Source organism: Buteo buteo, chromosome Z (assembly GCF_964188355.1).
Source record: "Buteo buteo chromosome Z, bButBut1.hap1.1, whole genome shotgun sequence".
Lineage (NCBI taxonomy): Eukaryota > Metazoa > Chordata > Aves > Accipitriformes > Accipitridae > Buteo > Buteo buteo.
In genome coordinates, this window is record NC_134204.1 from 27,893,616 (window position 1) to 27,920,329 (window position 26,714).

The 26,714-nt window shown below is 40.5% G+C and overlaps 2 protein-coding genes across 3 annotated transcripts; one reads left to right on the top strand and one right to left on the bottom strand.

Annotated features, from left to right (window-relative positions):
- Window positions 1-2,432: 2,432 nt before the first annotated feature.
- NSA2 (NSA2 ribosome biogenesis factor) lies at window positions 2,433-7,117 on the bottom strand. The gene is made up of 6 exons (XM_075020073.1): window positions 6,893-7,117; window positions 6,469-6,656; window positions 5,238-5,388; window positions 4,712-4,891; window positions 3,365-3,557; window positions 2,433-2,713 (listed from the first exon to the last, which is right to left on the bottom strand). Exons 1-6 carry the CDS (start codon window positions 6,893-6,895, stop codon window positions 2,646-2,648), a joined length of 783 nt encoding a protein of 260 aa, XP_074876174.1. The 5' UTR covers window positions 6,896-7,117; the 3' UTR covers window positions 2,433-2,645.
- A 122-nt stretch (window positions 7,118-7,239) lies between these two features.
- GFM2 (GTP dependent ribosome recycling factor mitochondrial 2) lies at window positions 7,240-26,606 on the top strand. Of its 2 annotated transcripts, XM_075020070.1 has the most exons (21): window positions 7,240-7,376; window positions 8,128-8,217; window positions 8,781-8,865; window positions 10,684-10,729; window positions 11,730-11,827; window positions 12,874-12,999; window positions 13,394-13,482; window positions 14,671-14,759; window positions 15,001-15,061; window positions 15,157-15,342; window positions 18,133-18,213; window positions 18,940-19,088; window positions 19,615-19,755; window positions 19,837-19,936; window positions 20,646-20,835; window positions 22,170-22,246; window positions 22,737-22,875; window positions 23,019-23,204; window positions 24,651-24,766; window positions 25,008-25,190; window positions 25,644-26,606. In XM_075020070.1, the coding sequence occupies exons 2-21, from the start codon at window positions 8,143-8,145 to the stop codon at window positions 25,770-25,772; spliced, it is 2,346 nt and encodes a 781-aa protein (XP_074876171.1). In that variant the 5' UTR covers window positions 7,240-7,376; window positions 8,128-8,142; the 3' UTR covers window positions 25,773-26,606. The 2 variants fall into 2 exon arrangements, with proteins under 2 accessions (XP_074876171.1, XP_074876172.1); XM_075020071.1 differs by lacking the exon at window positions 19,615-19,755.
- Window positions 26,607-26,714: the final 108 nt, after the last annotated feature.

Genomic DNA, 26,714 nt, shown 5'->3' on the forward strand with positions numbered 1-26,714 from the left:
TCCCTGTAGCGGGGAAGAGAGGTTTAGCCTGTCAACTGATCTCAGAAGTCAGCGCTGTCCTCCCAACTTGTCTATGATGGTATCTTCTCTAACAGTCTTCCTCTTTTGGGGTCTTTTTATCCTATTTTTTCCTTTTAGGTGGAGCTTGACTGACTCTAGTCATACATACCTTTACTTTGATTGGTATAAAGTTCTCTCGCTTTGCTTTTAAAGGTATATGCTAGAAAAAATTCAGAGTGCATGTTCCATGGGGGGGTGGTTGCACCTTGGAGGTGGGTAGCTTTTGGGATGGAGATGTGTTTTGGTATTATAATGAGCAAAGTTCACCCAAAGGACATGGTGTTGCACATTGGTACCCCAGAACTGAGCCCATGTGATATAAATCAGAAATAGGGCATTAGGTTGACAGAACCCCCATGATTTTACCTCCTTGCTTCAGTGGATTCAATGCAGGGACCAACTGTTCTCAGCTTGGGGAAAATTAAGTCAATTTATTACCAATCAACCAGAGTAGGGTAATGAGAAACAAAACCAAATCTCAAAACACCTTCCTTCCACCTCTCCCTTCTTCCTGGGCACTACTTCACTCCCAGATTCTCTACTTACCCCCCCAGTAGTGCAGGGGGACAGGGAATGGGGTTTACAGTCAGTTCATCACATGTTATTTCTGCTGCTTCATCCTCCTCAGGGGCAGGACTCATCACACTGTTCCCCTGCTCCAGTGTGGGCTCCCTCCCACAGGAGACAATCCTGCACAAACTTCTCCAATGTGGGTCCTTCCCACAGGCTGCAGTTCTTCACGAACTGCTTCAGCATGGGTCCTTTCCGCAGGGTGCAGTCCTTCAGGAGCACACTGCTCCAGTGTGGGTCCCCCACAGGGTCACAAGTCCTGACAGAAAACCTGCTCCAACATGGACTCCCCTCTCCACAGATCCACAGGTCCTGCCAGGAGCCTGCTCCAGTGTGGGCTTCCCATAGGGTCACAGCTTCCTTCAGGCACCCACTTGCTCTGGCGTGGGGTCCTCTATGGGCTGCAGGTGGATATCTGTTCCACTACAGACCTCCATGGGCTGCAGGGGGACAGCCTGCCTCACCATGGTCTTCACCACGGGCTGCAGGGGAATCTGTCTGCTCTGGTGCCTGGAGCACCTCCTCCCCCTCCTTCACCAACCTGGGTGTCTGCAGGGCTGTTTCTCTTACATGTTCTCACTTCTCTCTCTGGCTGCTGTTTTCTGTCTGTCCGGCAACTTTTTTTCCTTCTTAAAAATGTTATCCCAGAGGTGTTACCACTATTGCTGATGGGCTCGGCCTTGGCCGGCAGTGGGTCTGTCTTAGAGTTGGCTGGTATTGGCTCTTGTCAGACACAGGGGAAGCTTCCAGCAGCTTCTTGCAGAAGCTGCCCCTGTAACACCCCCCCCTACCAAAACCTTGCCACACAAAGCCAATACACCCCAACACAAACCTGTTCACATTCTGGCTTCTGAAATATCTTAGTTTTGTTGGAAAGTTTCCTTCATACAATGTTGAGGGTTAAGAGTGCCCTCATAAACTGAGGAAAGTTTATAAGGATTTGACTTGGAATTTGTGTTAAAGGCTCTTTGGCTTGAAACAAAGTACTGTTTAGGAATATAAAATGGTGAGTATGTTTGTTTGTAGTGATAGATTGTGCTAAGTTAGTCTACCACAAATTCTTGACTGGAAGATTACTGCTGCAGTTATATAAAGCATTGCTGAAAGCTTCCAGTTTAGAAGCAGCTTTTGGTTCTTGTATTGCAATGATTCAAGCTAAATATATATTGGATCAGTTGATGCTTGTGACCTTTTAGTTTTTCTTAAGTGTTTCTTAAAGCCACCAAAATAGCTACAAGTAGTTGTACTATCAGGGCTGTCATGTCATTCTCAAATTTCACATCTTAAAACCCCTACAACTTCATAAATTTAAACTCCTGAAATGGTTCTCCTCTTGCCTGGATATACAGTGCTATACTCTTCAGCCCTTATTCCTTCCACTAATGCAGTCATGGAGGCAAAGAGCAGAAATAAATGAGGTAGGGAGCAGGGGAGAGGAGGGGAGAATAGCTGCCCTCCTAGTTATCTTCGCCCCCCACTGCTGCATCCCCATGCTGCTAATGTGTTCTCAAGCCCATGCTTCTGTAGGGGCAAGTATCAAACTCAGTGTTTAATTTCTGATGTCATTCTGCAGTAAGATTATAGCTGCATTCTTCCAGCTCTTCTGCTTTCCCAGAAGCAGAATACAAGTTAATATGTTCCTCTGTACCTATTACAGTAGCGCATCATGGAAGACAGCGGTTCTATTCCCCATCACTAGAAATGTGACCTGAATTAAATATTTATAGAGTATCTCTAAGCCAGGAAACTGCTACTGTAAAAACACCAAGTGGTGGTCAAATCCATACAACATTAGCAAAACATTAAAATTGAATCACTTTATTTGGACAGTGTTCAGCTCAGCAAACATAATAAATACAGAAACCCAAGCAGTCATTTCTGGCATGTTTAAGTTCCTCACCAGCTTGTGGGATCAATGTTCTTGAATGGTTGAAGGTTCCAGAGATCTTGCAAACTTGTTGAAATGCCACTGGTTTTGCAGGAGCCCACGTCCAATGCTTAGTATCAAACACAACTTAAACAAGTAGAACTGCGTTAATACAGCCATCATTTTCTGGATTGTTTGTTACTTGTGCATATTTCCCTAAAGAGAAAATGGAATTAAATGTCTTAAAGTAGTTCATACCATTAGAATTTTCTATGTTTGCAAGTTCAATCCACAAGTCTCTTAAAAAGTGGAGGAAATTCCCCTTCCAAAACTGAAATGTATTTTGAAAGCTAAATCTACCTTCTGCTGAGCTGCAAACTTAGGTTCTCAAAATATTTTATTCAGGCTGTTTTTTATAAATGGATCATTTGGAGTTCTGGGTAGATTTAGAAATAATTCATAGATTCGATATAGTCTAAGTCAACATCTCTGTTAAAAGTTCAGCCTGTTCCTATGAAGATACTTCTACACAGAACTTCCACTGAAAACATAATATAATTGTTCATAGTTCAGATGGTTAGGTCTCTACAGACTTAAAGGACTGCTTAATGTGAGACATAGGCAAGCAAGTAGTCTTTGTTCTGAGCTTCACCTAATTTGATTTTGAAAGTGTAAATGGAAAGCCTAAGATTAAAACTTAAAACTTGTAATTTTAGAGCTGCCTAGCTTCTGCTACGGCCCAAACCTAACATTTAACAGTGAATCAATTATGACAATTTATAGGAAGTGGTCTCAACAATACATCAGGCAATAAAGATTTAAAACTCTTTAAAGTAGTTCTGCAGTATAGCTAGTTTAACTACTTACCCCAGATAACTTTTCCCCCTTGTGTCACGAGGCCAAGCTCACTCACGTTCACCTCAATGACGGTACCCTTGGTAATTACACCCAGCGTTGTATACAAAGGAGAAGAAGGATTCTTTTTTACACCAAGGATAGGTAGGCAAAAAGTAGCTTTAAGTTCAGGATGTGTCACATGTGCCTTCTTGAAACGTAAGCCCTGTTGCATAAGGAGTGTTAGAACAAGTTAATACTTGCTTTAAGCCCTCACGACTAATCTAGGTTAACACTTTTAGCATTATGTCCTCAGCTTTTTATGTTTTGAGACCAGGAAGAATGAAACAACCTAGAATACAGAAAGCTATCTGCCTACTATAGAATGCCAGATTTGTTTAAAAACCTGATTAATGACAGGATAAAGCTTCCCATGTGTATTTTCAGGATGCCAATTTTTAATAGTAGTACAAGAGGAATATGTGCTACCTCAGATGGCTTCTGTTCCATGAAGAAATGAAGCATTTATGGTGACGCATTTAACAGTGCTACTGGTTTTTAGGACTAGAAATTTTTCCTTTATTCTTGTAAAACTGAAAAACCTTTCACATATTGTAAAATATTAAACACCCATCTCTTATAGCAGTTTCTATTTAGCAACCTGTGCTTCATAAAGGGTACTTTACCATGAAGTACCATAAACTTCAGTAAAAATCTATCCAATGTAAGATGACTGTCAAAATAGTAATGAGGTATGATCCAACAGGTACCCTGCCTAGTGATTCTGCTGATTCCTGTGAGGAAACAGGAACAGGTATTTATAGAAAAACTATGCTGTCTTCGTGAGTTTAATTGTTCCTCCTGTGCGCTGCTAGAGCCCAGGCACTGTTTCTGCAGCTGTGTAAGAAAAGGTCAGGCTGGAGGCACAGCATTTCCCTTGCTTATGGTCACGACTATGCTTCCAGCTTACTTAACAAGCCAGAAGGAGGGAGTTCTGGAGTCCTAGAACAGAGCTGACTTCTGCAGCTGACAGAATCACAGTAGTTTGAAAAAGAAGCCTCCAACTTTAAAAGCTATTCAAAGTGCCTTTGCTGAAGACCTTCCCATGCTAATTTGACAGCTCAGAACTTTAAGTGACTAGCATCATCTGAGTTATGGGAGTAAGAGCAGAGATTTCAACGGAAACTGTGACTGCAGGGGCATCTCTCCACCCTCAGGCTATTCTATGTTTAGATTTCTGTAAGGAAGCTAATAGGAATGTTCTACATTGGTAGTAATCAAATGCATTATCACAGAAGAAAGTTTCCTTGCCACAGGAACTGAAAGCAGTAAGTCAAAAGAATTATTACTTAAAGGTTCTTTAAGGCTCAAGAACATTACCATTGGTCGAATGAAGCGTTCGTATTTAGGAGGCTTCCTAGTAAAGCCATCTCCAACAAAACAAACTTTGGTAACCATTCTTTTCCAGGCCTTCTTCTTTCTCTTTCCTGTACGAATTACTTTTAAAACTTCCGTTTCTCCTTGTGCACGGACCTTTGGCACAGGAACCTCCCATTTCCCCTGGAAGGGGGGGAAAAAAAAAAGTCAATAGTCTTAAATGCTACATTGCTAAATGAAAGGGGACAACCAAAGCATAAGATAAGATTTCCCTAAAGAGTAGTGGTATGCCATACTTTTTATACAGCTCATAGCTGCTTGTTTTAATTAGCATTTAAAGTTATTAAAATCAAGATATTCCATATGCTTACTTTGTCCTAGATTGCTCAGTTACTCAAGGTTTCAGATTTTGTACAATATCAGTGTGTAGACTTTGCTTGTAGGCTGTAAGTCACCTAAGCATCAGCAACACAAACTGGTCATTGTCACAATTAACAGTAAGTATCTGAATTTTAATACAGTTACTTACAGCTTTTTCTTTTCTTTTCTGCTTGATCATGTTAGAGAGAACCTTAGCCCGGGTCTGGCCTTCTCTGTCGAGCAGGTATGCTGGTACAGCTCCTTTAGGTGTTTTTTCATCATTCTTTTTCTTCGTATTTCTCTTTTCATGCATCTTAATGCTGCAAGGAAAGAAAATCAGTATTATGAGTAGAAAAAAGAAAAGCTCATTTGTACATATATCCTTTAACTTAGCTTGTGCCTGCTCAAAATTTTAAAAGATATTTGTAAAAAAGTACATATTTATATTTAAGGAATAATCCTAAATAATTTTCAAAGCAAACTAGTAACTTTGCTTAATGTAACAACTGACAGACTGCATGGTGCATAAAAACTTGTCAATTCCTGTCAAGTCAGAAACACAAGACATGCATCTTATTAATGAATTTCCGAATGATTTAATACAAGCAGCCAAGCACTTTGAGAGTAGCCGCCTTCTCTGACAAAAAATAACATACTACTACTCTTCCGAGATTTAACGTCAATGCTTACAAATCTGGGGAATGTGTGTGTGTGTGTGTGTGTGTGTGTGTAAAAGGGGTTGTGTTGTGTTAATTTTGAGGCCGTCGGGGGGGGGGGTGGGAGGGCAGGGCGGAAGGCCCACAGACTAGTTAACAAGCCCAATACCTTTACAAATAGCAGAGGAAAAGAACTGTCTACGCTTGGAAAACAACAAAAACGATACGGTGAACAGATACTAAGTTCGCTAGCCATAAAGAATATTGTTAACAGCTTTGACTTCAATTTCTGAACAACAGAGCGAATTTTCAGAAAAAGACTTCTGTTTACCTATGCTCGATATTTTAATTTATCCTGGAAGACAAGCCTCATGTTCTGCTCAAACGCTCTGTACATTACTGTACTTTTTCTATCAACGGTGTTAAAAAAATGCCCGCTGCCTGCTGCTACGCTAATACAGCAGTTGATGTAAAAGCCCTAAGAACATGCAGTCGTATTCCTGTCGCCGTGACACCGTCACTGCTGTTGCTAACCGGCTCTCCTCTTAGGGAATTCCTCTAGGAGCGGTACTGTTAACATCCAGCGAGACGAGCCTTCCCTGTGGCAAAACCCACGTTCCCCTACGCCCTGAGCGCTCTTCAAAGGCACACGCGTGACCGACCCCCGCGGTAAGCGGTCCTTTCCACCGCCACGGACGTCTCATCCCGTCCTTCAAACATCAGGCCGACTGGGCGGGTACTCACGTCTTCTTCATCTGTATCTTCTCGGCGTGCCGCTGCTTGTGGTAGAGCTTGGCCTTCAGCCCGATCATCTTCTTCGCCTTCCGCGACCGCTCGTGAGCCTCGCGGCCCTCCTTCTTCCTCCTCCTCTCGTGGTAGTCCAGGCGGTACCCATAGCGCTTGCGGTGCAGCTCGATGTACTCGTTCTGCGGCTGCGGGGCACAAGGCAGCGCCGTCAGCGGGAACCGGCGGCCGAGGACCGGGCGGCCGGCGCCGGCGCTGCCCCCTCCAGGACCCGCGCCACGCGGCGGGGGCCCGAGCAGCAGGCCGCGCCCCGACGGCGGCGCCCTCCCTGCGGGCCGCCGGCGCCCGCTCCGCTGCTGCGCCCCTTCACCCCTCTCTCCCCCGCCCCGTCGCCGCCGTCCCGCCCGGCCGCCCCGGCTCCCACCATGGCGGCGGCCCCGCGGTCTCTCCCCGCGCTGCGCCGAGCCCTCCGCCCTGCCGCCGCCTCCGCAGCGAAAAGGGCGGGCCGGCAGAGAAAGGGCCCCGGCTGGAAACGCTTCCCCCCCCCACCCCGCCTCCCTGGCGGCGCTTTGGTTCCTGCTGGCGGAGAGGCGGCGGTCCGCGTGTCCCCCGAAAAGCTGCGCGCCCGACTCGGCGGGGCCGGGAAGGGGACACGGAGCGGGGTGAGGCCGGAGCAGCGCTTTTTGCCGCCTGGGTCTGTCGGGGCGGGTCGGAACCCGGGGCGGTGAGGTGAGGGGGCCGGCGGGGAGAGGAAGCGTGAGCGCGCCTTCCGGCGGAATGGCGGCTGTCCCGGCCGGGGCCGGGCCCGGGGCCGCGGCCGACCCGCAAGCCCAGGCTTGGCCTTGTTAGAGCTCTTCCTCTGGAGAGAGAGGGGCTGAGGCGGGGGCCGGCGGAGTAGCGTGCCAGCGGTGCGTAACACGGCGGGGAGGGCAGCGGCGGTGTGGGGAGCGGCCGCCTGGGCCCGGCTGGGCGGCTTGTAACGGGACGGCCTGAGGGCCCCGCCGCCGTCCTGCTCCGCAAAGGGCAGCGGCGGCTCTAGGAGACGGGCCTGTGGCTCCTGAGACGAGGGGGTGGGAGTGGGCCGGCAGGCAAGCCTCCTTCCCGTCACGGGGAAACACTACCCCGAAGCGCCGAGTCGCCGGAGCGGGATATTGTTGTCTCCTTAAATAAGCAGCAGCCAGCTAGGAATGCTTCTGGAGCCTCTGCCCTTGGGCTTTGTGTCGCAGTGGTTTTGGTGACGCTGAACAACTCGTCGTATTTAACGCGTTCTGTTAGTTCTGTCCCAAATACATGCTCTGCCTGCGCCCTTTCCTCCTTCAAAATCAGAAGAGCTATTTGTGCTTCACTGGTCAGTAATCGGCACTCTAGAGCTTACCTGAGCGTGAGTGTGAGCTCTGATGTTAATTTTTCTGCTTTGCGATTTGCAAATTTCTTTGAGAAATCTATTTAGTGTTTGCGGGCATGCAGTTATGCTGCATTTTTAAGGCTTAATAGCATTACTTTTACAGATCTGACACCGATTTAACCTGCAAAGCAGTAACCTGGAAAATGGTAACTTGACCTAACTTGAAAAACAGTTAAGTTTCATGATTGATTTGCGCGTAAGTAATATCGTTACCCGTTTCCCATCATAAATGTTTGGTTTACTTATCTTGGCAGGGAACAGCTTTAGAGATGGGATCTACAATGTTGAGAATTACGAGGAAATTTTCAGTGAACGCACTGAAGTCATCGAGTTTGTGCAACGAGGTAAACTTCTTCCCAAATTTTGATACTTCCTCTGTGAGCAAAAGAAATACTCCGGTTACTCCAGTAAACCTTTTTTTTTTTTTTTTTTTGTCTTTCCTTTAAAAAATGGAATCCAAACGGAACGCATAATTTCATGTTGGAATTGGACTTCACATAAGTCAGAATGTGGAAGTTGAATTTGTAGTTTTTCTGTAAACTTTTTTAGTTATCAGTGATTTTGATTACCTAACACTTGTCATTATTAAATTTATATTATTTACACAAATAATTAGAAGTATTTAAAATACTGTGGCTGCAGCCAACATATTTTGATGCTATCGTGAATTTTTACTGGACTTCCCAAATAATATTGGGATTGGACTTGGTTTAAACCTTGGTGCTACCATCTTCATGCTTCTGCTTCCACATAGCTGGTATTTTGAGCTTATATAAATACCTAACAACAGTATCGGTTCCTCTAGATATTTTTTTAGTTTAGTTTTCTAGAACTGGCAAAAATGTAGCTACAAAGTAATTGCTTATAATGATTAATATTCCATATGAGGTTTTTTTTTCCTTTTTAGCATGTGTATTTCAGGAAGACAAAAATGAGAGTTGTAAGTGTGACAGAGCAAAACTGCAGTCTAAGAAACTACAGTTCTCCACCAGGTATAAGATTAAATTATTTTCGTAGTAGTAAGGATTACTCTAAAAATGAGTAAGAATGCTTTCTAAGTTGTGTTTTATTGTATTCTTTTGGTCATTATTTATAGAACTTGGTATATGAAGCGCACAGAGCTTTAACAGAGCAGTTAAAAGGTTCAAGGACTGAAAAGAAGTGTTTTGTATTGCTGCTCTTTTCTCAGTAAATGTATTGTATAAAGCCTTTAGAAAATAAGAAAAAGGAAAGTTACAGATGTATAAGGAGTCAGATCAGTTGTGAAGTGTGCTGGAACCTCTGTCCAGTTGCATGAAGTATTAACTGGTTAGCAAGTAACTGATGATAGCCAGCATGTTGGACAAGGGGGGAAAGACAGGAATCTGATTAAATAGAAGTTTTAAGTTATGATTAGTTTATTTTCTTTGTAGACTCAGGATAAAAGAGGGTAAAAAGAATAAGATGCATAGAAAACAAAATTTCAGTTAAAGGCAATTTTTGCTGTTTTTTTGAGTAGCTACACTGAAATTGAATGGAAATCAACTGATATAAGGTAGTGCTGGGAGTCAGGGATGCTTTTTCTACGTCAGGATGGAGACGGGAAAAAAATATTGGTAACTGGTGGGTAACCAACTTCTTTTAAAAAAAAAAAATTGTTAATGGATTCATCACTGTGTATCTTCACAAAAGTCCTTAACCTGCAGTCATCTACATGAGAAGACGACTTACTCTTAATTGCTAATGTCAGCACAGTCTCTTTTGCTACGTATTACTGTTTCTATGTAGTTGTCCATGCAACGTCCTTGCTGTCTACTGTATTTATCCCCGTTTTTTCTGTGCTGAATACTTGAGTGTGTCACATGGAGGCACAGCTTTATTCCATACACAAGAAGATACCGTGACTTAGACAAGCAAGAGATCTCAAACTTACCAATGTGTTATTTCGTGGGTTATTTTAGAAACTGGAGGGAAAAAAGCAGTGTTGGTTGGAGTTTTTATTTGGGGGAGGGGAGGGGTGGTCATGTGGGTCTTGGTGAATTTCCAGCCTGCTCCCTTGCTTCTCCTAAGATCAGTCTTCTCATTGGGATGTTAACCTATAAGATGCCTCTTTAATGTCTCTCTGGTAAGAGGGTTGATCTGTAGATGGTGAAGGAATGTTAATTTAAATATTGTTGAATTCTGTTTGGCCTATGAAAGATAAACTAAAGTAGTAGGAAAGTGAGTTCCTGAAACACAACTTAAATAGCTTGAGTAACTGAATTATGGATTAGTTTTATAAAAATTTGGCTTGGCAGCTTATTTTCCAACTAAATAGGGTGTGAGAGAGGAAATATCTTTCAAGAAAATAGGTGTTTAAAACTCCTCAGTCCCATGTTTTCTTAACCTAGGTTAGTTTATGTTTTCTCCCTGAGAATTATGCTGTCTAGCTTCAGCATTTAAAGGAAAAATGACTTTTGAAATTTGTTATCTAATAGCCAATTCAGATGAATGTCAGCATTACAGTTGTCTTGAACTGTGGCATGTTTTGTTATTGCTTCTGCAAAGTAAGATTTTACTGTGCTGATGATACTTTTCGGTGTTGACTTTTTCCTATTGTTTCTAAATTACAGCCGTTTTGAAGAGTTTCTCTTTTTTGAGAGAGAGATTTACTGAAAATTAAGTACATATCTTTAGAAATTTGAAGTGGTGGAGATTATAGATTGTCATGGGTTGTGGCTCTGAATCTTTTTTTAATGATTTTTCTTAAATATATTTAATTTTGTTAAAATCCATTATTTCTACATTGGGATCAGTCTTACAAATTGTTGTTTTGTTTTGTTTGTCTCCAGGGGATGTTAAGTCTCTGCATTCTGTCATTAATCCTCATATATCCAGGTATGTCATGCTAGCTTATTTTTCAGATGCAGGTGGCAGTCAGAGCAATTGATGTGATAAAAAGTCATGGGTTGTTGCTATGCCCATCACAGGCATAGTTCGTGTGCATGTTCTAAATTAAAGTTAGTACTTTTACTTTATTTTTACCCTTCTGACATTTCAATATAGAATGGTTGTTGGTGTTGGAGAGGTCTTGGACTGTCTCTTGTTTACATCATCAGAACAAAAACTGGACACTTAGGGAAGCTCTGAATCCGTGGTGGTTGCTGGGAGCTGAACAAGGCGGAAGGGATGTCTTGGCAGCTAGACCACTGCTGTGGGCAGGGCTGTATACTTTGTGTTAGTGGGAGTACTCAGCGGTGTTAAGTGAGGGCCTTAGTAAGGAGGGCAAGGTAATTAGGGGCTCAGAAATGGCTTCAGGGTAAAGTTCCCTTGGAAGACTACTTCTGTCCTGAGGGCAAATTCAGCTAGCATTAATGGTGAAATGGGAGCTGATCGCAAGCCTGTGATGCGCAGAGTTAGTGAAGCAGTTTTGGAAGCTACTGGCAAGGCACTTCAGAGTGGAAGACTTGGCTGAACAGAATCAAGAAAACTTCGTGGGAACTTGGGTGTTATATTTGGGGCATAAAGGGTATATATGCAATGGATTGTTTCAGGCACCAGGAGTTAGGGATTGGGGTGGACGAGAGGGTGGAGGGGCTGCTTCTGTCTGTGGGGAGGGCAGATGGGTGAGGATGAGGCCAAGAAGTGGCCTTCCCCTGAAGTGAAGCATGGAAACCTGTTCCAAAACTCTTGAGTACTACTGATCTGAAGAAAATCCACCATTTCAATACTAACGTATTTTAGTACCAGAGTGTACGCTGTATCAGATATGCAACAGAGGAAAAATGTTATTCATCTGCTATGCTATTCTCAGTGAATATTAATTGTTTATACAAGTAACAATATCACCAAATAAAAAAAATGACCACAGTAAAAGCAATGTTTTCACATTATGCAGAATCCGAAACATTGGCATTATGGCCCACATTGATGCAGGGAAGACTACGACAACAGAGAGAATGCTGTATTATTCTGGATACATAAGGACACTTGGAGGTTAGAAATACTTTTTGTACTTCAGTAGGTTTGAGAGATTTAATAGTGTACAATAGCGTGCAATGCATTTAGAGGTTGCTGGTGGAATACTTAGCATAGAAGCCCGTTGTTCCAAAGTTGTGCTGCAGTATAATGAAATTTTAATGCACATTCCATTATGTTCTAAGGCAGTTGTACTTTGAGTAATCATAGGTTCATATTTTTCTTTTACTTTTAGTGCATTGATTTGCTTAACACTTAATTAGAGGGTCTCCTTGTTTTACTTGTTGCTCATTGGCTGTTTGGTAAAGCTGTTTCTTCAGTTCTCTTTTGACCTGTAAAGAAACCAGATTAACAAAAAGTAACTATTTCTTTTGAAAGCCATAGCACAGGAAGAATTCTTGCGTCAACAACTCTCATATAATTCTTCAAGATTGAAAGGCTCACAGCAGCCTCCATTTGTGCTACCTTTTGACCTTTTAAATTTAATTCCCTGTTCTGTACTGTGTATGGGAATGGTAGAAGATGCTGGGCTTGTGGAGCAGTTGAACATGGTAGCCTGCTTGTTTAAAAACTTGGTAGCCTGCTTCTCTTTTTATTAAAAATAAAAAAAAAACCACATGCAAAACCCAACCTCTTACTTGTCTTTTTGGGGTTTTGTTGTTGTTTTTTTTTTTTTAACTTTAACTAAATTACCTTTTAATTACTGAATTTTAAAATGTTACATTCCATACAATGAATCCAGCGAGGTTTCTTAAAAATGTAGTTTGTTCGTGATTTTGGACTTTGCTTTAGTTTTCAAGTTTCTCATGGTGTTACTAGGATTAAGAACAACAAAAAGGTTGTTGGAGTTGCTTGTCTTTGACTTACAGAGCATTTGTTCTCTGGAAAGGGAGCCTGGTTAAATCAGCTGACATTACCATTTTATGAAAAAGGCTAGTTTTCATAGCTTATACATATACTAAAGGGACAGTATTTCCAAATCTCTCTCAGCATCTGTATTCAAAGACAATTTCAGCTTTTGAATTATTTACCTACCCAACTGTAATCCTGCTTCCTATTCACAGATGTTGATGATGGGGACACAGTGACAGATTTTATGGTACAGGAGCGAGAACGTGGTATTACCATTCAGTCTGCTGCTGTTACATTTGACTGGAAGGACTACAGAATCAATCTGATTGACACCCCAGGTACTACACTTTGGCAGTACTCTCATTATTAGGGGAGAGTAGATGAGGTGGAGTGTTGTAGAACCTAAGTCTTAGTTTTAAATACAATGTGCTATTTAATTGGTTTAATTGTGGCAGTAGAAAGGCCTATACTGACCTCTGTTCAGCTTTGCCTCGTTATTGTTTGCTGGTGCCTAATCTAGCTTGTTTAAAGTGACCTCACACATTTCCACACTAAATTGCTCTCAGTTCTGGGATTGCAATGTAACAATCTTATGTGTTTCAAGGACTGATGGTTTTATTTCTCTGCAAGTGAAGACAGGGTTGTTCTGACATTTAAAAAAAAAAATTTGTAATGACCTGTTGATGTTGCCTGTTTGATTTATGATGGTATAAAAGGAAGATTGTTTTTTAGGTCATGTGGACTTTACAGTGGAAGTTGAGCGTTGCTTGAGAGTCCTGGATGGAGCTGTAGCGGTGTTTGACGCTGCAGCTGGTGTTGAGGTAAAAAGGATTGATAACAACTTAAATCAGACTGAAATAATAATAATGATAGTACAGAGATGTTGCTCTGTATTATCTCTTTTGATGCTTTGATAAAAATTCAGCTTCAGGAAGCTGAGTATTTAATTTCAAGTGCTGTTAGTATACAGGAATTTCCATGGTAAGAAGGGGCAAATAAGTGGGATTCCCATTGAAGTCTGGGGAGGGGGTGTGGGGTGTGGTTGTTTTGTTGCTGTCCTTTACAAACGTTGATTGAGGTGAATGCTTCTGGCTAGCTCCACCAGTGGAAAGAAGTGAATATCTGTTCATTTCTCATTTTCAGTTTTCATGTAGAAAATGAGTAATTTTCTCCCTCCCCAATGGCCTATTTAACAAGCCCTTTGGGGCATAGTAAAGAAAAAGTGGAGGCAGGCTGGAGTTTGACTTTATAGCATGAGATATTTGATCAGTTCAATTCTGTAGAGAAGTTACACATTGTGAAATCACTGTTACATGGGACATACCTTTTTGATAGATGAGGGGTGAGAGAGCTCTTGATCAGTGAAAGTCACATTATTTAACTTGCTATTGGAAAGCATTTAGGAGCCATCATATGTGAACCTGAACTGAATAAGAGCCCCCACCCCCAAAACCCAAACAATTAGATCTGCCTGTGGGGTTTTTTTTCTGAAACTGTAGGAAATTCTTGCATTATTTCCATGTATTGGTAAGAGACTATTTCTGAATCTGAACTGATTGTCATATATACCTGTTCTAAATTTCAAATAAAACTGTGTATCATAAATGGCTCAGCAGTACACAAATTACTAACAAAACCACAGTAGTTTTTAGTGTTGTATGTGTAGCCACAGAAATGCTTGCCTGTGTGTGCTTAAGTATCTCGGCAATAAAGTCTTAAGTCTCTACATTACAGAGTTTTTTCCATATATATTCCGTGTAATGCTTAGTTTCTCTCCATGTTCCCTTGCCCGTATGCCTGTGTGCCCTTAGTGAAGGACAGTGAATGACAACAGCTGGGAGAAGAGACAAAGTTGCTTTTGGAGTTCATCTGTACTGCTAGATAACAGGGTTGTTGCAACGCATTCAGCATAGTTCCTTTCTGTACTCTGAACTCGGTCCCTCATCGGAATTCAGAAGTGTATAGTTCAGCTATGGACACTAATGTTTCCGTTTTGTCTTTTGCTTTAGGCCCAAACTCTGACAGTGTGGAGACAAGCGGACAAACATCAGATACCACGAATTTGCTTTTTGAACAAGATGGACAAAAACAGGGCAAGGTATTTAGACAGTTATTTTAATCATTGCTAAAAAGCTTTTAAGAGAATGTATCTAATCAAGTTAAAGTTTTTCCATTAAGCATAGAGCAAGCCAATTATGTTAATACTTACTATATACATCTTTGATTATGCAGATGCATATTTTTGTGTAATTTTAGGAGTAGTCAGTAAATAAGGAATGTTAAACCTATTTTACTATATCATTAAGTTTTGTGTAACTTAGTATCTTGTTTTAATATAGTTTTACATATGCTGTTGAGAGTATCAAACAAAAGTTGAAGACAAAACCTTTGCTTTTACAGGTAAGCTTAGAAATTAAATGTTTATTTGCTTTCTTTTGAATGGAACTCCTTTCTTAATTTTTTGCGGCTGTCTAAAATCCCTACTTTATTTGCAGTTCCCCATTGGGGAAGCCAAGACCTTCAGAGGACTGGTTGATGTTGTGACTAAGGAACAAATAATTTGGAAACCTACTTCTGATTTGGATGATGGGAAAAATTTTGAGCAGAAGCTGCTGCGGGAGGCTGATGATTCCAACCTGTTCCAAGAAGTCCAGGATGCCAGAAATACCTTAATAGAACAAGTAAAGTTCTAAAGTAAATACATAATATATTTAAACCCATTATTTAGAACAGTAGAAAAAATAGGCTGAAAGGGACCTCTGGAGGTGTCTGGTCCAGTGACCTGCTCAAAGCAGGGCTAACTTCAGCATTAGATAAGGTTGCTCAGGCTTTTTTCAGTTGAGTTTTCATGTCTCTAAGGCTGGTGATTACAGTCTGTTTAGGCAGCCTGTCACAGTGCTTGATCATCTTTATAGTGAAACATCACTTCTTTTTGTCCAATGGGAATTTACAATGTTGCAACCTGCAAAGGCGCTGCTTGTTCTATCCTTGTGTACCTCTGAGGAGAGTCTAGCTCTATTTTCCCTGAAGCAGGCCCACCACCACTACCATTTCAAGTAGTAGGAGACAGCATTTGCATCCTGCCTTAGTCTCTCCAAGTTAGACAAACCCATCTCTCTGGGCCTCCAGCTGCACTCCAACCACCTTAGTCATTTTCCGCTGGACTTCCCACAGTTGGTCAGTCTCTTTTGTGCTGGGGAACCTAAAAGCAGACAGCGTTTTAGATGCAGCTTCACAAGTGCAGGGTAGAGGGTACTAACCACTTGCTCTGATCCACTGGCTATGCTCTTGCTGCTGCAGCCCAGTATGCAGTTAGCCTTTGTCACTGGAAGGGGATGCTGCTGACTCATGCTTGCTTGTCCAGCAGGGCCCTCTGGTTGACTGCTGCAGAGCTGTTTCCTAACTAGTTGAAACCCACTCTGTATCAGCGCATGAATTGGTTCTGTCCCAGGTGCAAGATTCTGCATTTGTCCTTACTGAACCAATTTCAAATTTTCTTCACTTCCTATCTATCTGTCAAAGATGCTTATTGGATATTGGAAGTGTTAATATGTGATGGCAAAACATGCTGAACAGAGAGTTGGACTCCCTAGCTGTACAGTGTGTGCATAAAACCGAAAATACTCCTTGCTTTATAAATAGGGAACTGAAGAAAGCAGATGCTAAATTTATCATTCAGTTGGCTAACATGGCATCTTGTACTGTCTTAGATGCCAAAAGATACTTGGGACATTCACATAAGGCCTGGCAGATGTGATGACCCAGAACCTGCAGGATATCCATACCCTTCTGGAGTGGCAGCTAGAAGCTGGATAGGATGTTGCAGGGTGGTCAAAATGGCACTAAATACTGTGTTAGGTGTAGCTGAATTCCACCATAAATGTTGTTCCAGATCTGTCCAAAAAGTCTATGGGAGAGATGAGAAAAGAACCGTATAAATATTTCTTTAACATAAATTGTCATACTGTGAAGCTAAGAAAGATAATAGAAACTTGGTCTACTTGATACCAGGTTTTGCACGGTTGGCAGCCCGGAAGGGGTGAAGAATGGAAGAATTAATGGAAGTGAAAGAACAATTTGCCTGTTGAGTAGTGTGAACGTTTGAAATAGTTTGTCCAAAGTGTTTTTCTTCTCCCCTCAGCTGGCATTTTAAGATCCCACGTTATTTTGTGTAATTTATGTAATTATATTGGAAGAGTTAGTTGTACTTGAGAGACTCCAAGTAAGTCTTCTCTGCAAGTAAAAGGTTGGATTTTTTTTACGTTCTATTTGCTTTTATACAACTTAAAAGTGTAGTAGTGATTACATTTGAATGCCTACTTTTGTAAGCAAAAATATGGGAGGTTAACAACTACGTTTATCTCAGATATCAATCTATTTTGCTGGAAGGGCTGCCCTCCATACAACTTTGAATAACATTGTGTGAGTGCATGAACACATGATGCTAGGCTTTCAGTTTCCTTTGAAACATCATAATCGGAGAGATCCGTTTTATATTGCTCTGAGTTCAGTATAACGCATACACAGTCTGGTTTTCAAATTTCCAGGTTTTAAATGGGTATGTTTTTCCTCAGCCTCTTACCTTAAGAAAGGTGTTGTCAGATAGAAAACTTTGTAAGAACAGCTTTGGGTTTTTCCTCTGGTTTCTGGGCCCTTGCTGAAGAAGGAAGGAGTGGACCAGTAGCTTTCTATCCTATTAATAGTTCTTATCAGCAACACTGTAAAATTTAGTAGTTCTAATACCAGCCATCTTGCACACTTTTCTTTCACTTAATTAAATGAATGCTTTCCTTTATCTCTCATGTTTTAATTATTGGCTTGGTTAGACTTCTGATTGCTTATCAATGATTCATTTCAGTATTTGGTCAATTGCTGTCGTAGCCACTAGAGGGGGCAAAGTGCCTTCCTGCACTTAGGGTGTCTCGAGTCTATGACAGTGCAAGGTGTATATGAGAGGAGGTTAAAAGAGTAGTTAATTTATTTGTCAAGCTAAGTGGTACAGTTTAAAAACACAGATGACTTCTTGGACCTCCAAGCCTTTGCCCTGAAGAAGGTCAAAATGCCCTGAAGGCTTGACTGTTTCTTCCAGCAGTACGTATCTGTTGGCTCGCAAAGGTTACTTGGTGCTTGCTTCAGACATTGCCTTGTTTGCAAATCTGAAATACATTCAGTTATACCCTTCATGGCTGTCACTGTTCAGCTGCAGGCTTTTTCAGTTTCAGGGAGAAGTACAAGAATTCTGTCTCCCACTGATGTTCTGCCTGACAGCAACTTTATGAGTTGATTTCTCCCCCCCCCTCCTTTGTTGAAACCTTCATTTCCCTAATTTTCTGTGGCTTGAGTTTATGATCTCTGATGTCTTTAAAGGCTTTGTTCCTGCTCTGTTTAGCTATATGTCCTAAATAACTAAGATTCGTGACTTGTCTGTGAAACTGCTATATGCCAAATAACAAAGAACTATTCTGTTGAAGGTTGCAGATCTGGATGATGAATTTGCTGAACTGGTTCTAGGAGAATATAGTGAAAATTTTGATTTAATACCAGCTGAAAAGGTAAATTTTACATTTCATTATTTATTAACAAGTTTTTACTAGTTGTTATTCTGAAGGGCTAGGTTTTTCTTCCTTTGACATATGCAGATTATGATTTTGCAGATGTGCATTTTTTATCAACAACAAAAAAATCACACCAGCTTTTGTAGTGAATTTAAGACGAAGTATATTCTAGCTTAGTGCAAATTTTACATGATAATGCACTAACTATGATTCTCAGACATGGTAGGCACAATTTTACAAGTAGGGTACCTTTGTTCAGGAAGGTTGGGTTTTTTTAAAGTTAGGCTGCTGTGAAAGTGTTTAGGGGAAGGTGAATGTTATTTCCAGGTAGAATCAGTACAGTTTGTTTCTGAGCTGCTCATTCTTACTAACAAAAGTAGCATCTCAACTGCTGTGGATTGGTTGAATCTTCAGACACTGCATGTTTAAAGTGGTGAGGTACAACGTTCTGAATTAAACGGGCTGTTAGAAGAAGAACAAGAAGAGCTGTAGATCTGCATGAAATGTTTAGAAGTCTTCAAAGCAGAGTCTTCTGTTTTAGCATCTGAATATTTGGGTTTATAGTTTGAAGCTCATTAAAAGCAGTGAAAGGAGTTTGAGTAATGTTATATTTGCAAACATACTTCTTAACTTTGGGGTATTTGTTAGCAATAGTTGATAGCTGGAATGCAATTTAAGGCTAAACTGTAGTTCACATGTTAACAGAATAATTAATTTTTGTAGTTACGGTCTGCTATCCGCAGAATCACGCTAGCTCGGAAAGCGGTGCCTGTGCTCTGTGGCAGTGCACTGAAGAACAAAGGAGTGCAGCCATTGCTGGATGCTATTACTATGTACTTGCCTGCACCTAATGAGCGTTCATATGAGTTCCTGTAAGTACAAGGAGAAAAGGAGGGTCAGGAAAAAGGAAAACTAAATAGGAAAGCATAAAAGGAGAAAATGAAAAACATCAACAAAGCATTCATATCTTTAAAAATATTTATTGTTTTTAGGTGTTAAATAACAGTAAAGATGTGCAGACATAAAAATACACTTGAGTACTGAACCTGCTTTGGTCAGTGCAACTGGAATTGTGTGCATTTATCTGCAGTTGTCAGACTTGCAGCTTAGAGTTCTGAAGTCTGTTTTTAATCTCAGGATATTGCCATTTTACAAAATTGGGGTCTAGGGATCATCTTTAGTATTGGCTGAGTCACATGACATCTTACGTACCCTACTGGAGCTGAAACTGCTTAGGTTAATATTTTTTGGTATAAGTGATGATTTTTAAAAATCTGCCTCTATTAGTATTACAGGAAGAAACATATTGCTTCTTAAATGAGTGGAAATTTAGTTAAATGTGAGTTTGAGTGCATTAATCCTACAAGTGTGCTTTTTGTTGTGCTTTTTATTTTGTAGACAATGGTACAAGGATGACCTGTGTGCCCTAGCATTTAAAGTTCTCCATGATAAATGTCGTGGCCCACTAGTTTTTGTTCGCGTTTACTCAGGTTCACTGAAACCTCAATCAGCTGTATATAATATTAACAAAAATTGCACGTGAGTAAGATAGATGTGTGGTTTAGTGTAGCACTGGAATGTCTGTTAAAGTCCTGAGTAATTCAAGAATTTCATTTTCAGGGAAAGAATGAGCCGGCTGCTCCTGCCTTTTGCTGATCAGCAAATTGAAATACCGTCACTAATGCCTGGCAACATTGCCCTTACTGTTGGGTTAAAACAGGTAATGGAAAACACTGATTCTGTAAGAGAGCTTGTTTCACTAATGTGCTTTCTTGACCTGGGAGATACAGTGCTGATTACATGGAAAGGACTGAAAGCTGAAGGTGTATTTTAGTAGGGTTCTGAGCTTGTATTTATATTGTAACTCTTAAAATACAGTGCAATGCCATGTAGGGACCTCCTGTGGGGAAGGAGAGCGATGTTCTAAATGTTACCTAAAAGCAACAGCTTAACTTAAATTGAAGTAAGTTTGTTTCATGCTTGCTTCTTTCTATTAGTTTACTAATTCAGTGTTTTATTGTCTGAACCGGCTGCATAGGTCTCATTTGCACAGATTTTCTAAAATGTAAACAACTTTGGCAAGCATAAGCAAATTTTCATTTACCAATACTGTTCTTTGTGGCTTTATATCTTGACCGGTAAGTTAGATTTAAAATGCAGTGAACTGGACAAAGAAATCTTAGTCTAAATTTAAGCACAATTTTTCCTCTTCCAGATCATTTTAATTATTTCAAGAGAGAACTTAGAGTGATTGTCTATGAATAAGTAAATAAGTGGCATTTATCACAAGTAGTTTTGAGGAAGAGAAATGGTCAGGGTTTGTGGTTTTGGGTTTTTGGTGTTTGGTTTGTTTTGGGTTGTTTTGTTTTTTCCCTATCCCCTCCTCTCCCCATCCTGTGTCTTGTGGGTCACTGGGTGTTCATCTATAGAGTGCCACTGGAGATACCATAGTGTCATCAAAGGCTTCAGCAGTAGCTGCAGCACGCCGAGCTGGAAGGGATGCTGGGGGAGAGAAGAGGTCTACCAGTGACGTAGAGAGCCTTCTGCTGGCAGGTGTTGAGATCCCTGACCCTGTCTTCTTCTGTACAATTGAACCTCCTTCAATGGCCAAACAACAAGGTACAGTGTAGCTTCCTGAGAATATGATCAGATATTCTACAGTTGAGATCTTTAAGCATAACCATATTCTCATATGTAAGGAACAATGCTCATCCCTAATCCATGCACACCTGGTTGCATGAGTGAGTTGCACAAATTTATCAGTCCAGTGATCTAGTAAGGCCCCTTGTGGTGTTTTGCACAGATGATATATTTTAGATTATGGTTGTCAGTATCCTCTGCTATTACTACATCAAGCAGTACTAGTACTTTTCTAGTTTTTGTGTCTAGAAAAGTAGTGGTTCTTCATTTTGAAAGAAGGGATGGAAGCACTTTCATTTCCTACTGCCTTGCTTAATTTTGCTGCAGTCACGCTGGTGTGCTGTACATAGTATCCTGAGTACAAATAACCTTGAAACGTGGTGGGGTTTTTTTGCAGTCAGCACTCACATTTTTACTCTATGTGTAAAGTGTTTGCTTACCAAGACTTCTGAGTGTCTAGTTAAGGTTCACCCATGCAGTATGACCTGTAATCTTACTGCCTTTCCCTAGAATCTGTACCAGAGAACTTGGTTATTTGACTCTTTTTGGAAATAGGTATTTTAAACTCTGTATCTTCATTCCAACAAAGCTGAGCTTGGTTGGGGGTGAAGAGGAGGAAGGGTAAGTACCAGTGTAGTATGATGGAATGGAGGAGCAAGGTAAAATGCAGATTTGGAGCAACATGTCTGCAGGCTGAGCCACTGGGTTGTAAGGATTTCCTGTTTTGGGGGAGCTTGGATGTTTTGTTTTGTGGTTTTTTTGTTTTTGTTTTGGTGGTTTTTTTCCAAAGACTACAAGGGAGATAAATGCAATCTCAGCTGTGAGTTAATCATTCTGTAGCTGCTTTCCTGCAACTGCTTTCCTCAGTAGTTAATGGGCAATCAGAAAAAAATAATTTGCGTTTGAACTTTTTCATGTTCAACTCATTTTGAAATACTTAGGTAAATCATGTAAGAGTTAGTTGAGAATTTGTTCTTACCTGTAAAAAGGGAGCAGTACTTTTTACCGACTTGATGAAGCACTTACAGTTTCTATTATGTCTTCATACAAGTACAAAGTGCCACTCTGAATATTGTATTTTTAATAATTAAATAAGCACTCTATAGCGTGCAGTTAATTTGTTGGAGACAATCAGAAGTTGCAAGTTGCTTGTAATTTGAGCTTACTTTGCCAAAATCTGTGCTTCTCTAGGGTCCTTTTGATTCCTTCTGAGAGTAAGATTTGACCTTATGAGGAAAATAATGTTAGACTTTCTTAGTGAGTCTCAAATTACTGAAGTCTCTTTAGATATAATATTTGATATTTATGTACAGAATTGGATAATGCATTGAGCTGCCTTCAGCGTGAAGATCCAAGTTTAAAAGTGAAGCTAGATCCTGACACAGGACAAGTAAGATGAATCTTCTATTGCTTACCTTATAACCAAGCTCTATTTTAGAATTGTCAGGACCACCCTTCAGTTAGGTCATTTATGTATTGAAGATTTTCTTGAATAGAAAGGACTCTCTAAATGTTCATATCATAGATGTACAAAGTTCTGTGCATCAAACTAAAATGGAGCCTTGTGCACTTGTGCTTTACAGAGTAGAGGAAGTCATCCTGTGCTCTGTATGTTTTTGACAGTTCTGTATTTTAAGTTTTAATTACATAGTCTTCAAGATAATGCAAGATGACTTTTTTTATAGTGGTCACAGTAGAGGTAATTACCCCCCCCAGTGTTTATGTCAGATGACCTAAAGCAGTTTTCTCTCTAGGCTCCTTTGAATTTGAAATATTTCTAAGAGACTATTAAGAGCATGCAAGTCCTTGCTTAAGCAGTTTGTATTAAAATCTGAGTTCTGCATGTTTTTCCTCTTCTCTCTTAACTCTTCTCCTACTAGACTATTCTTTGTGGCATGGGAGAACTACACATAGAGATCATTCATGACCGAATCAAACGTGAATATGGAATTGAGACTTATTTGGGACCTCTTCAAATAGCATACAGAGAAACCATCCTAAATGCTGCCCAATCTACAGGTAAAATGAGCGAATGGAAGGAACATCTTGTTTCTGGTTTTGCAACTTGATTTACTTTAAATGATCTAATGAGTTACTTTCAGATCAATTTTGTGTATTAGGTTTTTTTCCAACTGGTTGTTTCGCTTTTTTTCCCCCTGCAGATACATTGGACAAAACAGTAGGAGATAAACGACACTTTGTAACTGCAGAGTTAGAGGTGAGGCCCAGGTTAGGGGAGAGAGCAACGACAAAACCCGTCATCGAGTACGCTGCGAGTGTCATTGAAGCGCTACCCCAAGAACTCCAAGGAGCTATAGAAAATGGAATCACGAATTCATGCATTCAAGGTAAATGAAGTGCTGAGACAGCTGTACTGGTCTAACATTTCTGTAAGAAGCAATGTAGTATTTTTCTAGGAGGAAAAACTCCTTGGTAGCTTGAAAACTGGAAGATAGTACGTATTAACATTAGATGCAAAGGAAAATTCTGAAATTTTCTTGACTACAAAAATTGCCAAACACTCCTTTCCCTATGCCAGGAATGGAAGTGAGCATGCCTTTGGTTTTAGGGCTGATTTCTTCTCAGTCACTCAACAGTGAGCTTGGGGTTCTTTTGGTTTGTTTTTTTAATCTGGTATAAGAGATAAGGCGTTTACGTGATGACAACATGTAAACCACAGTGATGTGACAGAAGTGGTTTCAGAGGCCAACATGTACATACCACACTTCTGTTAGAGTTACTGACGGGTTTTTTGGGTTTTCAAATATGTTAAATCATGAAAGTATACAGTAATAAGCCTTACCTAATTGCAAAGTATAGGCTTTCTAAAGGACTAAAAGTGTCCTTTATGTTAATAATTTGTGACTGAAGAATTCTCCCTTACAGTAAAAATAACAGGCAGTGAATTGATAAATGAGAATTACTGTAGAAGCAGCAGCATGAGGTGTTTTTCTCACGTTGCTTTGTTGAGTTGGAAAGCACCTCTCATCTCTGGCTGTGGAATGAGTCTTGACTGTGTGCTTTCTTCATATTCCTTGAAGACATTTCAGAACTGTGCTGTCTCCAGCCTAGAATTCATGCCATTAAGTGCTTTAAAAATACATAAATAAATAAATAGATCTGGCCATGTTCTCTGTAGGAAAAAAAGCTGTGTGTTTTTTCTCAGATGTGTTTCAGGCCTCCCATCCATTCTAACACAGTTTTTGGTCTGGCTGAGAGTGCTGGGTTGGAGGGAGATAACCTACCTAGGACACTAGACATGGTTCATCCCTCATGGAATTGAGTTAACGGTGCAATTTTGGTAGTGGGTTAGTATCAGGCTTTGCTGTGATCATAGTGTGTTGACAAGGAAAATACAGAAGCTATTCTGGCTTCTGGTTAAAAAAAAGGTTTCGCTACATTTTCAGATGAGGTCTTGTTTCAATAGACAAGTTTTAGATACTATAATGTATTAAAAAATAACTTCGTTTGGGGGAATGGTCATATGGATGAGCGCACTTAGGAACTTCTGGTTCTGAAAATCATCTGTGCTTTTGGTAAAAAGAGTAAGAAAGTATGAGTCTGAATTCCTTTGTCTCTTTTGGCAAAGCTAGGTAATGACAAAATTACAAAATGAGGAAGAAGACTAGTAGTCACGCCTTTCAGGGGGAGGAAGGGGAAGGAGGAAAGTGGGAAGCTCCAAATTAATCCTGAAACTTTTTTGCATGTGTCTTAATATTCTGAAAAACAGATATGCCTTTTTTTTTTTTTTTTTTTCTTTTTTCTTTTTCTTTTTTTTTTCTCTCCTTCCCTAGGACCCTTGCTTGGATTCCCAGTTCAGGATATAGATGTGACAGTGCAATCGCTGACAGTGCATCCTGACACCTCCCACACAATGATTTCAGCCTGTGTCTCCCGTTGCATGCAAAAGGTACAGTGAAACTGTAAGCAGCTGTAGAACATAGTAGCGTGATATACTACTGGGGAAATATATGTGTATTGGCATCTGTTCTTCTCTGACAGCATAATGCCCTTGCTGGGGACTTTATAGCTTTTGGAAGTAGAGAATTTGAGAAGCAGTGTTAGCTTGAGTTATGCAAGTACTTACGTCCATCTTCTGAGGGGAAAAAAAAAAAAGGGAGTCAACATAACTTTCATTACCTTCCATGCAGGCTTTGAAAAAAGCTGGTATACAAATACTGGAGCCCCTAATGAACATAGAAATCACAGTAAGTGAAGATCATCTCAGTGCAGCACTCGCTGACCTTGCACAGAGGAGAGGCACTATTCAGGAAATCCAGAGTCGTCAAGATAACAGAGTTGTGGTTGCTGCTGTTCCACTGGCAGAAACAATGGTATGCAATTATCTTATTAATGGTAAAATGCAAATCTGCTTTTTATATGTGTAAAAATAATTAGGCTTCCGTTCACTTTTCTTGTTGTTATGGATGAGTAAGTTTGGAATGGATGTTTTTTATTGTATTTAAATTACTGAAGGTCTGAAGCAAGTGCCCACAAATCTAGTAGTGTTTTTGTACCTGATTCAGATTGTTAAACCAGCATGTTTTCAACTGTAAGTCAGAGAAGTAGTAAATACTACTAAAACAGGTTTTAGAGAATAGTATTTTAAAAAGTGTACTAGGTTGACTCATGCATGCATTACACTTGTAATACAGTAATATTTAAAAATTAACTTGCTAATATGATCTATTATACTTCTGACTCTCTCTCTGACCTAAGCAGCCTTCTGTGGTAACTTCTCTTCCTGTATCCTAAACTGAGTGATGTATGTTCTCCATTTTGCCCAGGGCTACTCCACAGTTTTGCGTACTCTAACATCAGGCTCAGCAACCTTCACTTTGGAGCTTGCCAGTTACCAAGCCCTGAACAGTCAAGAGCAAAGTGCACTTCTTCAGAGAAGGATGGGGCTGGTATGATTGCTTTACTCTGTAGAAAAGTAAAGGTATTTTCTATCCACCCTGTTAAATATCTTCAAGAGTCTGCTTATGTACACCACTATGTTCTGGGACCAACTGGTTGTGGTAAATGATAAATTAGCAGCTGTATGAGCAGACTGTGCTTTTAAGTGTCCAAGGGAAGGTTCAAGAGACTGCGTTCTTCTGCCACAGCCTTGTAATTGCAAAGCAGCCAAACCAGAGATGCAACCACACTTTGCTGCTTTGCAAATTCTTATCTTACAGGTATCTGCAATGAGAAGTGGTGCAAATCCTTTTCATAGAAATGAGTGCTATGTGCACCTAAATGTGCCATTAGGACCGCTTCTTACTTTACTTACTAAAGTTTGTGAAGTTCATGTCTATAAATGAAATCACAGTTTTGGCAGTCTTTATCTTGAATTGCTTTCAGCTGAATAAAAGAACAGGGTTAATAAGCATTTTAAACTGTACAACCATAAGTATTACTTAGAAATACTTCCTGTATTGTTAGAAACCAATCTGAACCAGAGTTCAGGACTTGGTGTAACTGCTACCTGAGTTTGCTTTTCAGCAAATAAGTGGAATGGATACTTCTGCAAATTGAGTAAGATCTGTGCAAAAAAATACAAGACATGCAGAGTTTGCCCCTGACAGCAATCCCTACCTACCACCCTGGAGTATGTTGAGGGAGGAGGTGTTTTTTGAGTGATTTTAAGCTGTAATGGTTCTGATTTGCTATGTGTTACAAGTCAGTTCTGATTTGTAATTACCTGGTTACATAGAAAAGTGGCAAATTATAAGATACTTTGAAATAAAAAGAGAGTTTCCTCTTTATTTAAATAGTGTCTTATGTTTATTTCCCCTCAACTTTAGAATGTAAGGAAACTGGAATTGGTAACTCCATGGTATCAAGTTTCAGGATTTCAGAGTGAAGAATCCCTA